The 16296-nt window shown below is 52.3% G+C and overlaps 1 protein-coding gene across 1 annotated transcript; it reads right to left on the reverse strand.

Annotated features, from left to right (window-relative positions):
• Positions 1 to 1497: 1497 nt before the first annotated feature.
• On the reverse strand, positions 1498 to 8647 carry LOC128827405 (histone-lysine N-methyltransferase PRDM9-like). The gene is made up of 7 exons (XM_054011251.1): positions 8630 to 8647; positions 8363 to 8480; positions 7414 to 7539; positions 6410 to 6681; positions 5398 to 5465; positions 4616 to 4806; positions 1498 to 2656 (listed from the first exon to the last, which is right to left on the reverse strand). Exons 1-7 carry the CDS (start codon positions 8645 to 8647, stop codon positions 1758 to 1760), a joined length of 1692 nt encoding a protein of 563 aa, XP_053867226.1. The 3' UTR covers positions 1498 to 1757.
• Between the last annotated feature and the right edge of the window lie 7649 nt (positions 8648 to 16296).

The following is a 16296-nucleotide window of genomic DNA, read 5'->3' on the forward strand; positions in this document are numbered from 1 at the left end:
CCCTCTCCCTGCCCCGTTCCCACACACAGCCGGGTCACCGGGGGGACAGTAGGGGCTGCTCCGCTCAGAGCGGTAGACAGGCCCTTAGGTGTGTGTGGGGGGTTCGTTTTTAGAGCTCTGTGGGGCTCAGATACAGAGCAATCGCTCTCACCCGCCTGTCAGTCAGGCTAGCCCCAGGGGCTGGTTCTGTGCCCAAACCATAGGCCTAACCCATCGGGACCTGCTCCAGCTGCCCCTGGCTACGCTGTCTGAACCGCCGGCCTCTCCCTGCCGCATGGGGCAACACCCATGACACCCCGAGCTTCACTACCTGGAATAGTTAATGCTCAATAACACAACAAGCTGTTTATTTCCCAGCGGGAGCAGTTGCTGCTGAACACCACAGGCTACGGCTGTGGCAGGCAGAGGGTGGAGGACGCTGGAGGTTCTGAGGGGTTGTGGGAATAGAGCGGTGTCTGTTCCACCCTCTCCAGCTTGGCTCCTTCCCCAGTTATTACAACAGTGACAGCTCAGGGAGGCTCCCGTCTCCGCTCAAAGTCCAACATTTTTGTGACCCCTCCCTCCCCCCAACTGTCCTAGTAACTGCAAGAGTAAAACGATGTGCGACAAGACTGATTAGAACAAGCACAGCTACTACGTTTTCATGCACTTTGCTTTAACTGTAATACAGTTTCCGTGCTGTGAGACACCCCCGTCTCTGGCGTAACATCTAGGAGTGCGAGTCAGAGCAGGAGCTGTGCTTGGGGGTGAGCTAGGGCCAGCCAAGCTCCACTCTACATTAACAATGTTTTGGGGAAGTTAATAGAAGTTGATGAGACGGCTGCTGCATTTGCTGGAGCAGATCCTTTAGATCAGGCACAGAGGGCTGTGCGTTGAGAGCCAGCTGTTTTGGGTTCAGTCACTGCCCCTGCTAGAGATCACTCTGCAGGATAAGATCAGTCTCAGAGAAGCTCATTTTATTAACACAGGCTTAAAGAAATTCTATACAGAAGGAACGTGGATGGAAAATATCATCTTCCCAAGAGGGAGAGAAGGAACTAATAGGAACAAAACATGAACAACAGAGTGTTAATAGGCAGGCAAGGCATTTCCAGCCTCATAAGCACATTGGTGAGAGTCAATCCCAGCCGGGAGTCTGAACCAAGCTCGAGGCGTTGCCCCCCAGTACCCATTCGGAGTTAGTCACCCCATCCTTGCCTTGCTCTCGTGTGAGAAGGACCTCCCCTCGCTGAAGTCTGACTAACCCAGGCCAGGTGCTTGGCTCCCCCTGCACTAGCCACGACCCATGGTGTGCGACAAACGGGAGGTGGCTCCTGCAGGCCTGCCTTGCTCCCACCCTGGCCTGGCTCCACCTCACACAGTAGCAAGGCTGCAGCAAAGTGTGGACAGGAGCACGAGGGGATTACGGGCTACTCAAGCCCAGCAGCTACAGTAACTGCTTTAATTCCTGCTGCTCCTGGCCCCCCTAGCTCCTGTGTGTCACAGGCCAAGTCTGCTGGAGAGGCAGACGCAGCAGGCTCCTCAGGACAGCAAAAGCCCAGCTTGAAGGACGCTGCTCTCCACTCAGCCCAGGAGCGGAAAGGTGAAGGGGGTTACACTGACCACCGCAGTCAGTATGAAGCAGAGGAGCAAACCAAAAGCCCGCCAAGAAGGTTAAGGAGTCTATCACTACAGCTCCCTGCTTTACCCAGAATCCCACAGGATTGACACAGAGCCCTCATGTCAGTCAGCTGCCAGCTCTGACAGTTGTTTCCCCTCTAGGCGTGAGTCCGTTGGTGGCAGGTCAGGTTTGATGGCTGCCTGAAACTCCTCCCACACTCCAGGCACTGGAAGGGCCTCTCTCCCGTGTGGGTGCGCTGGTGGGTGGCGAGGCTGGATGACCGGCTGAACCTCCTCCCACACTCCAGGCACTGGAAGGGCCTCTCTCCCGTGTGGGTGCGCTGGTGGGTGGCGAGGCTGGATGACTGGCTGAACCTCCTCCCACACTCCAGGCACTGGAAGGGCCTCTCTCCCGTGTGGATGCGCTGGTGGGTGGCGAGGCTGGATGACCGGCTGAACCTCCTCCCACACTCCAGGCACTGGAAGGGCCTCTCTCCCGTGTGGGTGCGCTGGTGTCTGGTGAGGTCTGATGACTGGCTGAACCTCCTCCCACACTCACCACAAGGATAGGACTTCTCTCCTGTGTGGCTCTGCTGATGTCTAACTAGGTGTGATGGCCTGTGGAAGTTCTGCCCACACTCGCCGCAGGAATACCACTTCTGTCTGCGACCGCCCCTTCCCTCCTCCCCTGTTTCGCTCTGTGCATGTGGCTCCCCTGTTGTGTCTCTCCACTGCTGTGGAGGCAGGTTTGACAGTAAGCCAAACGCCTCTCTACCTCCCACACCTTCCCTCTGCCCTTGCAAATGTGGTTTCTTTCCCCATGTGTCTTTGCAGAGGGAGCTGGGGTTTGGTGGCAGCTGCTGTGATGGTGGATCCCCCGGGAAGGAAAGACCTCTGGTTTTAGGGCAAGATTCCCCTCCCAGAGCACCTTCGTCTTCTTCAGTCTGCAATTCGGTAGGCAGGTGCTTATACTTCAAGTGTTGTCTGAGGTAATCTTTGCTGCTGAAAGCCAGCCTGCAGCAAGGGCATGGATAGCAGTGTAGATCCTGCCCACGCACTGTCCAAAAAACAAACCAGAATTCAGATAGGAAATGGCAATTGTTCCAACATGCTAGCCCTTCCAGAGGCTTTGCAATACGATCCTGCCACGTAGGAAGGGCCAAGAGCACCAGCCAATTAGTGACACTCAGACTTTAGTTTTAGGATACAAAGTGAACCATTCCCTGTAGTACCAGACCTAATGGTTGACTCCTCCCCAGGGTTCAGTTCTATCGACAGTCAGCCAGATTCAGACCTAAAGTTGGGACAACCATGCCTGATTGTTCTAGGTCCCTGCTAGGAGTGTCATTTTCTCTCTCTCCTCTGCCAGCTGTTGGGGGTTCTGGTCCCAGCCGACTCCGTTCTCCCAAGGCCAGTGGAGTAAGCCATGGCAAAGAGTTGTATCTATAAGTATTTCTGAGGCTATGTCTACACTGGCACTCAAACGACAAAAGTTTTGTCTTTCAGAAGTGTTACCCTCCCCCCCCCACCCCGGACAAAAGTTTTGCCGACGACAAGCACCAGTGAGAACAGCTCGCTCCTGCCGACAACGCTGCTCGTTGGGAGTGGAAGATTTTGTTGGCAGGAGAGCCGACAAACAGTGGCTACACTGCACGACTTTTAGTGGCACGGCTGTCGCAATGCAGGCACGTCCCTAAAAGCTGTGTAGTGTAGACATAGCCTGTATTGCACATCCCTGTAGTACTTAAGAGCTAAAGTCAGAGACCAGCTCCTCACATTGGTGACCCCCCAGAACCTCCTTCCCCACTCCTCTCACTGTGTGGGAGAGGCTGTAGGCACAACCCCTGCTGGTTGTTGCCCAGTGCTGGGAGTGCACTGATCAGTACTCTGCTAGCTTGGCCTAGACTGAGGATCATTGTGACACCCCAGAGGCTCTACCACAGATTTCAGTGGCAGTGGAGACATAGTGACTTTGACCAGCCCCTCGCTACACCCCATCCTCCAAAGCCTTCTCCCACCTTTAAGCTTGTTTTGAAGATACCAAAAAACACCTTGTATCGGATTAGTTTCTGAACTTTGGGATTCTATACAGTGAGGGCGATAGGTGGCTTTGCCCCCACAGGAACATTTAAGCAGCTTCTCGCCACCCTGTGCGGATCATGTGATAGCCAGTCAGAAACTCTAGCCTGGTTGCTTAGTTTAACTTTAAATACTGTTTTTAGTCCCAGCCTTCACCTCTTAATATAAAGCAGATGCTGGGGTCGGAGAGGGTTGGGTAATAAGTCACGGGCAGAGCAGGAGGGGCTGTTTCAGCTGTCAGACTGGGAACTGCTCAGCAGGTCAGTGCTTGTGTCTCCTCATGGAGACCAGCATTTTTCAACCATTTCCTGCTTGCTGCCTTCCTAAACTGTGTCAGGGAGACCACAGCGACTGGTGCCATTCCAGACTGGTCATTGAGAATCACTGAGCTAGGGGATTCCCCGCTATGTGCGTGTGTTGGAGGTGGTGCGAGTAGCTGAGCAGAAGGCAACTGAAGAGGGAGATTCAGGGCAGCAGGTGCTCTAAATCTGACCATCTCCTAGGGCAGGGGTAGTCAATAGGTGGACTGCGGGCCAAATCCGGACCACCAGATGCTTTTGAACGGATCATGAAATCTTTTTACTTATTGTCATTGTTACTGCAACATGAAAAAATGTTTCTCTGGAGTCTGGACCTCGACCAAGAAACATGGACTGTGACAAAAAACAATTGACTGCCCCTGTTCTAGGGATAGCAGGAAGCTCCCATAATTAGACTCATTCCGACCACTAGTGGCAGTGGTGGCTGCAGCATCTCCTTTCACCAGCTTCCCTCATCACATCTGCATTGAGACGGGCTCTCTAGCATAAGGATTTACTCGTGCGCATTCATGACAGATGTCGGGATAAGAAATGAAAGTTCCTGGTTATTAGAAATTGTGTCATCTCAAAACAAGCCAAGGGAAGCTTTTAGCCAGAGCGAGGCTGCAGCCTGGTACCTTTGGGTGGAGCTGTGCTTTTCCATCTCGTGCCCCACTTGATGCCCAGCTCCTTGCCATATTCATCCCCGTACCAGACCAGAAGCTCACTATGCGGCAGGATGGGCCTGCACACTCTATAGTAGATTTTCCCATGATACTGGAAAGCGACAAGGTTCTGCTCTTCCTCATCCCTAGCGCAGTTAACATACCTGGACATTCACAGTTAGGAAAGTGATTTGTTAAATACAATGGTCTTCAGTCAGGGAAGTGCCAATCTGAAATCTAGGCAATAGAACAGTGAAATAACCACAGTACTTCTAGATTTTCCTTAATGGGATTAATAGGTTATTGGTCCATGCCAGGAGATTTCAGAGCCTAGCCAGTAACATTTGAAAGCTACGTCCGGTGTTTTTGAAGCTCATCCACTCCCACTAAGTCTATGAAAGTGAGATGACTTAGAGAGCCAAAAATCTGTAAAACTTTTATAGAAAGGAAATTCTGGCAAATGAAGCTTCCTCAATATGCTACTCTGTGTTGGGTATTGGAGGGCTAATGCTGTCTCTCTCCCTAACCAGGTGGGCACTTTGTTTTGGGGTTTGTGTTGCAATCTTAATGCTGAGAATATCATGTTGTGAATGCTAACAGGACTGGGTAAATAACTGCATGCTTAGTGATGGATTGGGTGTGCCGCAGCCTGTAAAAATGAATCCTACGTCTTCATACACCTGAAACACTGACTGACTATCCCAGAGCTAACATTCTATGATCATACTGATGAGGATAGGAGTACAGGGACTTACCTCATCCAGTTGGCATTAGTTTCATCCTTTCCATCAATGTATACATACCAGTTTCTTCCCTTGGTGATCTGGAGTTAAATCAAACAAGACACACAGGAATCAATAAAGCACTCTCCATGCAGATGATATGATAAATAAGTGACAAATCTCATGCTTTGGGTTCATCGTGTCTTGAACACAGTTCAGAAGTAATCCTGCAAGTGTGAATACACACAGAACAGACAGGGCCAAATAGTGTTCACAGTGACAATCCCAATGAAATCAAGGAGGTTGCACAGAGTAACTGAAGCTTTGTCTACACTGGCACTTTGTCAGCAAAACTTTTGTCATTCAGGGATGTTAAAAAACATTCCGTCCCTTCCCCCCCTCCCCCCAGAAAGACAAAAGTTTTACTGACAAAAAGTGCCGGTGAGAACAGCACTTTGTCAGCAGGAGAGCTCTCTCCAGACCACAAACAACAGCTACAGTGGGTGACTTTTAGTGGCATGGCTGTAGCGGCACAGCTGTGTTGCTAAAAGGTGTGTAGTGTAGACAAAGCCTGAGAGCAGAACCTGGGCCTTCAGACAGGGTCTCCCAACAAAGCTGAACCTGCTACCACCATCAGGAAAGTTAAACCAGCTGCTCCCCCATAGGAGAGTGCCATGTGTTAAAGGCCAAAACACATTAATGAATACATTTCCCAAGCCCCTCAGCAAGCCCTTCATGCCACCTCCCCGACTGAGAAATGCTGATGTAGGGTGACCAGATGTCCTGATTTGATAGACCCAAAAATTGGGACTGTTCCTTTTTCTTATATAGGCTCCTATTACCCCCTACCCCCGTCCCGATTTTTCACACTTGCTGTCTGGTCACCCTATGCTGATAGAACGTCATACTAATAAAACATGAATTAATAAAACAGAGTGAGAGTTCAGTGCCAAGAAGCATACTTCCCCTCCTTCCTTTTGCACTTTGATAAGCTAGAACATAGCACACTGTTGTAATAGAAAAAAGTTTCATGGGCAATTCATACCAGCCAAGAATAACCATTGTGGGCTGCTTCCTCATCCTCGGTTATCCTTCCATCGTATGGGCCAAAATGAACTCCGATCGGCAGGGTGTCTGCCTCATTCCAGACTCCAAGCCCCGCCTGTGGGATACTCGAAAGCCCAATTCGCATCCCCGGGGGCAAAGTGAGAGCTGCTCTCCTTTCTTGTCCTGTTTCTACTATTGGGTCTTTGATGAAAACTGGAGGGCCATGAACCGAACACTCATCAATGAAGAATATCAGGCAAATCTCACAAACTAGAAGAGGAAGAGAAACAGAACACTGACTCCATCAGTTAATTTCTCTGCTCCATCTCCCCTAGCCCCTGTCTGCATACCAGACCATTAACCCCATCACACAGGCCCTAGTGCACACAGGCGGCTTGGTGACGTACTAGGTAGCTGCTCTCCAGCTGTTGCACGTTGGCTGAGTTGAAGAGTCTGAAGTTTTTCCTCATACCAGAGGCACATTTTCAGAGAATTTCTGTCAAGTGGTATATTGCCTCCAGCAAGCACTCAGTGGAAAGTGGACACTGCAGCCTGTTTAGCTATGCAGGTTGCTGTGAACATGTCACACAATGCTTAGCTCTCTGCACTGGCTCCTTATTGAATAGAGAGTCCAATTCCAGGTCTCTACTCATATTAAGAGCCCTCCATGAGAGAGTTACGTTCCATCAGAACAATTAAACTCTTGACCAAGAGGAGAGTTTCATGACTGCGGGAGACAGAACCATCACAGGAGCTAGACCAGGACTATGGAACTTTGCCACAAGAGATAAGGGTGACTTTCAGAATTAAATGCAAAACTTACATCTCAAACCACCCCTCCCCCCTGCTATTTCTCCTGCATGATTAAAAAGAATAAAGAGATACAGACTATTATTCCTATTCATAAATAGTTTTGAGGTGCTCAGATACTATAGTATATAGCATATAAGGAAAAACATTTGGGGCTCAAAGAGGAATACTGAAAGAAATTATGCGACTTACATAAATAATCATCATCTTGTGGTTCATTTATTTCAACGTACACTTTTTTCTCTCTCTTTCGTAAGCTGTATGTGTTAACTTGGGTGCTCTGCCCCTGGGTTTTAGAAACTGCTAACCTGGGTAGATCTAAAGGGGAATTATACTGGGTAGGTTAGTCTGTCCAGTACCAGAACTGATGGAAATAAATAGGCAATGGCATTTTCAGGCCTAAATCTCATTTATATGGAGGCTGTTTTACACAGCAAAGTGGCTACAGAATATGTAAGAATCAGGCCCCTTGCACATGAAAACATACATAAATATGAGCCATACCACAGTTTTTAGGAGCTGAACACTGAAAACCACGACTGACTCTGACACTTTCTGATTATAATTGATTAAGCAGTGACATTGTCTCCTTAAATCTGTGTCTAGCTCCCTGTCCTCTGCTCTCAGTGCCCACAGCCTCAGATGGGCTGGTATGCGAGAATTGAGACCCAAGCAAAACAGCAATACGAGGCCAGTGTGTGTCCTGATGACCATGCTTCACATGGCCAAGATGGACTCAAGCCAGGTTAGACGTCTAGTGCTGGTTTCTTATGGCAACAACAGGAGTGCCATGGAGGCTCACCCTGCCTTGCGTCACCCAACAGTACCCTAAGCAACCAGTTAAAGACCAGCAGGACAGGGATTTGAAGGGAATCCCATCGTGTTGGTGGCTGTGAGCTTACATGCTGAAGGATGAGCTCTCAGGGACTGAGAGCTCAAAGGGAAAAGCAGCAGTAAGAATAACTGTGGTATTGAATTAGACTTCACTATAATAATGAGAGATATTTCCATGTTTCTACAGATAATGAGAATTACATGTCCCACTAGAGCACCTCCCACCAAATCTCATAGGCTGCAGACCTAATAGTCCTCAGAGCTACCATGAAAATACAGAGGAAATTTCCCCACGTTCTGGGCTTACCAGTTTTCAGATCAACAACATTAGTGACAGGGATTCTGGTGCCTACATCGGAATTTTTGTCCAATTTCTCAGTGTCTGTCTGATTCTCAGAGGCCTTCTCCAGCACTGTCTTTTCATTCTGCACACAAAGTTGTTTTCCATTATAATAAGCATACTGTTCTGGTTCTCTCTACCCAGAGCCTGTCACGTGGAGAAACTAACATACAAAAGACTACAAGGAGCAGATGGCTATGTAAAACTAGGTTGACCACCACAGCAATGGAGTACCTTCGCCAGGTCAGACATGGCATAGCAGTTCTCCCCAAATAGCACCCCCTGCTGACAGTTGCTCCATCACTGCAGCGATCTCTCTTCCCATAACTTGGCCTTCTTGCCAGGTCACAATTTAGTCCACCCTTCCAGGGTAACAGAAAGCCCAACATCCTCACCAAAGGGTCTTTGGGCCGCCAACATGAGCCCTCTGGTCCTCACATCCTTTCCTCAAAGTTTTCTAATGTCCTTGTCCCCTTCTCTGGGCTCATGACACCTTGCCAGTGGCTGATAGGGGAGCCTAGGCCCTCCCACTACACCAGGTCCCAGCCCAGGAACCTTTAGCCCAGGGGTGGGGAAAAGACGGTTACTCACCGTTGTAACTGTTGTTCTTCAAGATGTGTTGCTCATATCCATTCCAATTAGGGGTGTGCGCACGCCGCGTGCACGATCACCGGAGAATTTTCTACCCTAGCAACACCCGGCGGGTCGACTGTGGAGCCCCCTAGAGTGGCGCCTTCATGGTGCTGGATATATACCCCAGCCGACCCGGCGCCCCCTCAGTTCCTTCTTGCCGGCTACTCCGACAGTGGGGAAGGGGGGTGGGTTTGGAATGGATATGAGCAACACATCTCGAAGAACAACAGTTACAACGGTGAGTAACCGTCTTTTCTTCTTCGAGTGCTTGCTCATATCGATTCCAATTAGGTGACTCCCAAGCCTTACCTAGGTGGTGGGGTCGGAGTGAGACATTGCTGTGTGCAAAACCGCTGATCCGAATGCAGCATCGTCCCTGGACTGCTGTACCTGTGCATAGTGAGCTGCAAATGTGTGGACTGATGACCAAACTGCAGCTCTACAAATGTCCTGGATCGGGACTTGAGCCAGGAAGGCAGTCGAGGAAGCTTGGGCCCTCGTGGAGTGAGCGGTGAGGTGCGGCGTCGGGACGCCAGCCAGGTCATAGCAAGCCCGAATGCAAGACGTGATCCAAGAGGACAGGCATTGTGAGGAGACCAGTAAGCCTTTCATCCGGTCGGCCACTGCAACGAAGAGTTGCGTCGTCTTTCTAAACTGCTTCGTGCAATCAATATAGAAAGCCAGGGCCCTGCGTACGTCCAAAGAATGCAAACGCTGGTCTTGGCGAGTAGCGTGTGGCTTAGGATGGAAGACCGGGAGAAATATATCCTGGTTCACGTGAAACGGTGAGACCACCTTGGGAAGAAAGGCAGGATGTGGGCGAAGCTGCACTTTGTCCTTATGGAAAACCGTGTATGGGGGCTCGGACGTAAGCGCCCTAAGTTCAGAAACGCGCCTCGCTGAGGTGATGGCCACAAGGAAGGCTGTCTTCCAGGATAGGTACAGGAGTGAACAGGTAGCCAGTGGCTCGAATGGGGGCCCTGTGAGCTTGGAGAGAACCAGGTTGAGATCCCACGTCAGAATGGGCTGACGTTGTTGTGGGTACATCCGGTCTAAGCCCTTGAGGAATCTAACGACCATCGGGTTAGAGAATACCAAGGAAGCGAGTTCTCCTGGGTGGAAGGCCGAAATAGCGGTGAGGTGAACTCTGATGGAAGATATCGCCAAGCCCTGCTGTTTTAGGGATAGGAGATATTCCAGTATGAAAGGAATAGGCGCCTGTAACGGGGACTTGGCTAAGTAAGTGGTCCGTGTCGAAGGTTTCCTACTGCCCAGCAGAATCTGTTGGACAGACTGCGAGCATTGTCGCTCCGCCTGGATCAGCCATGGAGCAACCACGCCGTGAGGTGGAGTGATTGTAGGTCAGGGTGACATAGTCGGCCGTGGTCCTGAGAGATGAGATCTGGACACAACGGAAGTGGGATCGGTGTTTGAATCGAGAGCTCCAACAGTGTGGTGTACCAGTGCTGCCTCGGCCAAGCTGGAGCGACTAGAATTACTCATGCCTGGTCTCTGCGCAATTTGAGCAGCACCTTGTGGACCAGAGGAAATGGAGGGAAAGCGTAAAACAGGTGGTCTTTCCAAGGTAGAAGAAACGCGTCCGACAGAGAGCCCAGAGCTCGCCCTTGTAGGGAGCAGAACGCGTGGCACTTCCTGTTGGCTCGAGATGCAACAGGTCTACCTGGGGAAATCCCCACCTCTGGAAAACGGAATAGATGATGTCTGGGCGAATTGACCACTCGTGCGTCTGAAAGGACCTGCTGAGTCGGTCCACTAGTGTGTTCTGGACTCCAGGAAGAAACGATGCTGTGAGATGAATCGAGTGGGTGATGCAGAAGTCCCACAGGCGAATGGCCTCTTGGCATAGAAGCGACGAACGTGCTCCTCCTTGCTTGTTGATGTAAAACATGGCCGCGGTGTTGTCGGTGAGAACTAACACACAGCGGCCACGTAGGAGATTGAGAAATGCCTGGCAAGCCAGGCGCACTGCCATCAGCTCTTGAACATTGATGTGCAGGGCTAGTTGGGGTGCGGTCCACAGGCCCTGGGTATGGTGTTCGCCGAGATGGGCACCTCAACCCAGAGATGAAGCGTCTGTGACCAGGTGCAGAGACGGTTGCGGGGCGTGAAACGGCACTCCCTCGCAAACCACACTGTGATCCAACCACCAGGTGAGGGAGGCCGAGACCGAGTTCGGAACAGTGATCACCATGTTCAGGCTGTCCCGATACGGGCGGTATACCGATGATACCCAGGCCTGAAGTGGGCGAAGCCAAAGTCTGGCATGCCTGGTTACGTACGTGCAAGAGGCCATGTGACCCAACAGGGCGAGGCACGTCCTCATTGTGGTAATCGGGAAGGCCCTGAGCCCTCGAATGAGGCTTGTGATGGTATGAAAGCGATTGTCTGGTAGAATAGCTCATGCACGTCTGGAGTCTAGGACTGCCCCAATAAATTCTATCCTTTGGGTAGGCTCTAGAGTGGATTTCAGCTTGTTGAGTAGAATGCCCAACTCGTGGAATGTGTGTACTATTATGCAGACGTGAGCTTGAACTTGCTCCCTGGTGCGGCCGCGTACCAGCCAGTCGTCTAGATACGGGAACACCTGTATCCCTTGCCGACGAAGGTATGCCGCCACGACGGCCATACATTTTGTGAACACTCTTGGGGCCGAGGATAGGCCGAAGGGAAGGACTGCAAATTGGTAATGCACCTTGTTTACCACGAATCGCAGGAAGCGCCTGTGAGGCGGGTAGATTGCTATATGAAAGTATGCGTCCTTCATGTCGAGGGCAGCGAACCAGTCTCCAGGATCCAGGGAAGGGATAATGGTCCCCAATGAGACCATGCGGAACTTCAACTTTACTACGAATTTGTTGAGTCCGCGTAAGTCTAAGATGGGTCGCAGACCCCCTTTGGACTTGGGGATCAGGAAGTAGCGGGAATAAAACCCCCTGCCCCTTAATTCTAGTGGAACCTCCTCTATGGCCCCCATAGATAGGAGCGTAGAAACCGCCTGTATAAGAAGTTGCTCGTGAGAAGGGTCCCTGAAGAGGGACGGGGAGGGGGGGTGAGAGGGAGGGAACGAAGAAAACTGGAGAGCGTATCCCCTCTCCACCATGCGAAGGACCCAACGGTCCGAGGTTATAAGGGACCAAGCACGGTGGAAATGGGAGAGGCGATCCTGAAAGGAGGGGGCTAGATCCTGGGTGATGACTGGGGCGCCGTCCTCGACCGCACCTTCAAAAGTTCTGCCTAGGGCCTGAAGGTGGCCTAGGTGGCCCCTGGTTCTGACCAGGTTGAGGGCCAGTCACCCTTCTCCTACCACCTCGTTCCCGCCTTCTGGCGGAGTCCTGTCTCAGATGAGGCGGGGGGGGGGGGTAGAACCTTTGAGGCTGGGGCCTAAAGGGTCTGCGCTGGGGTCCTGGAACATGCATCCCCAGGGAGCGCATGATTGTTCTCGAGTCCTTGAGGCTCTGCAGTCGAGAGTCTGTCTTGTCCGAGAACAACCCGTGCCCCTCAAAGGGTAAATCCTGCAGGGTTTGCTGCAGTTCCGGAGGCAAGCCCGAGACCTGGAGCCAGGAGACTCTCCACATGGCGATACCTGAGGCCAGCGTCCTCGCCGCCGAGTCCCCTATATCCAAGGAGGCCTGTAAGGAGGTCCGTGCCACCTTCTTACCCTCCTCCACTAAGGCCCCGAACTCTTCCCTGGAGTCTTGGGGGACCAACTCCTTGAACTTCCCCATAGAGTTCCAGGAATTAAAGTTATAGCGGCTCAAGAGCGCCTGCTGGTTAGCCGCTCTAAGTTGCAACCCTCCGGCTGAGTATACCTTACGCCCAAACAAATCGAAGCGCTTAGCGTCCTTCGATTTGGGCGCTGCAGCCTGCTGACCGTGGCGCTCCCTTGCGTTCACCGATGACACCACCAGTGAACACGATTGGGGATGAGTGTATAAGTACTCATAGTCCTTTGAGGGGATGAAGTACTTTCTTTCCACCCCTCTGGCTGTGGGTGGAATAGAGGCAGGAGTTTGCCATATCGCAGTGGCATTAGCCTGAATCGTGCGAATCAGGGGCAATGCCACCCTGGATGGGGCATCCGCAGAGAGAATGTTCACAATTGGGTCCTGTACCTCCACTATCTCCTCTGCCTGGAGGTCCATATTACGTGCCACCCTATGTAATAGGTCCTGGTGTGCACGAAGATCTATCGGGGGCGGACCTGTGGCTGTTGTGCCCGCCACCGCCTCATCTGGGGAAGATGAGGAGGATGCCTCAGGTGGCAAGGGATCTAATGGTGGGTCCTGCTCCAAAGGACCCTGAAGCGGAGCGTCGCCTGCCCCTGGGTCCAGGTCCTCTGGTGGTGCAGGCACGGGAGCCTCCATGCCCCCTGGGGGGGGGCGGGAGATGGTGGCCTCCGGAGCCCTGTGCTCAGAGCGTGCCGAGCGAGAGGCTGATGGTGGTGCCCCTTGCGCTTGGTGATACGCCTACGGGGTCCAGAACGACCAGTGCGCAGGTCCCTGAGCGGGATCCTCCGCTACCTCCTGCCAGTGGCCCATGTCAGCCTCAGCGGCCTGCCCCTGAGGGGGGTATGCCGATCTCGAGGCTCCATCAGAGGAATGAGACACCGATCTCGAGGGCCAGGGCGGTGCCGATCGCGCTGAAATCGGTTCCGGATGATACGGTGCCGCTCGGTGCCGGTCCGGAGATGATCGGTCCCTGTGCGTTGCCGGTGAGCGGTACCGAGATCGGGATCGGTGCCGATGACCACGTCGGTGCCGAGATCCTGATCTGGATCTGGATGAAGACAACCGCGAGTAGACACGGTGCCGGGAGCAGCCTCTCGAAGCCGAGCGTCGCTCGTACCGGTGCCGGGAACTACGTCTGGAGTTCGATCGGTACCGATGATCGTAACGGTGCCGAGACGTAGAGCGGTGCCGCGACGAGGATCTTGGCCGCGAGTACGACCGGTGCCGAGGTGATAGTCGGCGCCGGGACTGCGAGCGGCGTCGGGACCTGCTTCACGACCTGGAGCGGTGCCATGAGTCCACTCCCTGAGATGGCGGGCGCACCAGGGCAGGCTTGCCCCTGGATTGTACCGGGCGAGAAGCCAACGGTGCCGGTGGTTGGAGTGCCGGTTCCGTGAGAGCAATAAGATCTCTCGCCGTCGCGAAGGTTTCTGGGGTCGACGGAAGATAAGGCTCCGCCACCGACCGAGGTGGTGATCCAGTCCGCACCGGACTCAACGGCCGCGGAGCCGGAGTCGACGGCGTAGCAGGCACCTGCTTTTGGTGATCCAAAGGCGGACGCGGCTCTACCCCCGGCACCGGGGGAACCAGCGTCTTCAGGACGGCAGCATCCTGCGCCTTGCGGGCTTTCTTATGTCCCGGAGACAAGGATCGGCGCTGAGGCCCTTGTGGCGGGTGCGGTGCCAAAGGAGGCCGGTGCCGTGGAGGCTTGTCCGACTCTACCCACGGTGCAGAACCAGTTGGTGCCGCAGGGGCGCTGCGCACCGAGGCGCTCGGTGTCGGGGCCTGACGCGCCGATGGAGGGTCCGGGCTAAGCGCCGCCTCCATGAGGAGTTGCCGAAGACGAAAGTCCCGCTCCTTTTTGGTTCTCGGTCTGAAGGCCTTACAGATTTTGCACTTATCTGTCTGATGGGACTCTCCTAGGCACTTCAGACACGAGTCGTGCGGATCACTTGTGGGCATAGGCTTAGCACAGGACGTGCACTGCTTAAAACCGGGAGCCTTGGGCATAAGCCCAGCTATGCGCCGGGGGGAAAAAGGGGGGAGAACAACCCCCTTAATCCCCGCTAACTATCTACAACTATTAAAAAGTAAAATGAACAACTATCTAACACTATACAACAACTATAACTACAACTATCTACAGAATAACAGGATAAGCTAGGGAGAGTGGAGAACAGCTATGCCGCGCTCCACAGTTCCAACGACCGTCAGGGGCGGTAAGAAGGAACTGAGGGGGCGCCGGGTTGGCTGGGGTATATATCCAGCGCCATGAAGGTGCCACTCTAGGGGGCTAGACCCGCCGGGTGTTGCTAGGGTAGAAAATTCTCCGGCGATCGTGCACGCAGCGCGCGCACACCCCTAATTGGAATCGATATGAGCAAGCACTCGAAGAAGAAGCTACAGCCCGTGGGTCCGATCCAGCCCATTGCTTAATTTCCTCTGGCCCACGGCAAGTCTCGGCACCACAGGCTAGAAGCCCCGAGCCTCAGTGCCCCCCCACGAGTACCTGCTTGCCCCACCGGGGCCAGTAAGCTTTGGCACCCCCCCACAAGGCTGTATGTGGGCCATGACTATTTTTTCTGTGGGTCAATGACCCAAGATAGAAAAAGGGTTCCCTACCCCTGCTTTAGCCAGCAGTGCGGTTCCACTCCTTGATGCTGCTGTTTCCCTGGGCTCCTTCCTAGCCAGCCTCTCTCAGGCTTGGCTTTTTAAGGCTCTTACTCTGTTCTTTCACAGAACCTCATCCAAAGCACTCTCTCCTCTCCCTGGCAGTCTGACTCCAAATCTATCCCTGCTTTCAGGGCACAGTCCCAGTCCCATCTGCTTTCCATAGCTCCCTTCTCCCCAACTGCTTGCCAGCCTTCTCTACTCCTGCTAGGATACCAGGGCTTGGATTATTCTCCTGCCAAGCCTCTACCTCACCATCTCCTTAGTCCCCCGGAATGATTATAAACATTCTCTCTGCAGCCTGCTTCCTTTCTTTGTCCTGACCAACCTGCTCTGGCCCAGCTGGGCTTCATGATCAGCCACACCTGGCTTTCCCTCCAGGTGCACCAAGGTAATAGAACTCACCTCTCAGGCCCACATTAATCCATTCAGGGCCAGCGTGGGGTACACACGCCATCACAGGGCCTCATACAATTTGACTTGTATATTCTCTTTGGTGGTCTTTGGTAATTCAAAGAGGATATATGGTGGGTGAGAGGCAAGGAGCAAGTTATATACGAGCTTAAAATACAGACATTTACCTACTGATCTCTTCACTGAGGTGATTAGATATTTGCCTAATCTGATACTGCATCTTCTGTATAAAGCTAGTCAAAAGCTTTTAAATAAAATGTTTTACAATTGAAAAATGGTCTTTGTAAAAAAACAAAACAAATTGTTTCACAAAGTTGACTTTTTCTATTTTTGTTAAATTGTTCATAATGTTTTAATTTTTTTTAATTGTTACCTAAATAGTTAGTGAAATATTTCTATTTTTCAGGCAGCTCTACTTTGGAATATAAAATTCTG

Source organism: Malaclemys terrapin, chromosome 21, assembly GCF_027887155.1.
Source record: "Malaclemys terrapin pileata isolate rMalTer1 chromosome 21, rMalTer1.hap1, whole genome shotgun sequence".
Taxonomy (NCBI): domain Eukaryota; kingdom Metazoa; phylum Chordata; order Testudines; family Emydidae; genus Malaclemys; species Malaclemys terrapin.

What these genes read in the sequence shown, in the direction of transcription:
- LOC128827405 (XM_054011251.1), bottom strand. An exon ending in TGTTGTTGATCTGAAAACTG is followed by an intron (nt 7,540 to 8,362) that starts GTAAGCCCAGAA and finishes ATTCCCCTTTAG; the next exon opens with ATCTACCCAGGTTAGCAGTT. An exon ending in ACAATGGTTATTCTTGGCTG is followed by an intron (nt 5,466 to 6,409) that starts GTATGAATTGCC and finishes ATTTAACTCCAG; the next exon opens with ATCACCAAGGGAAGAAACTG.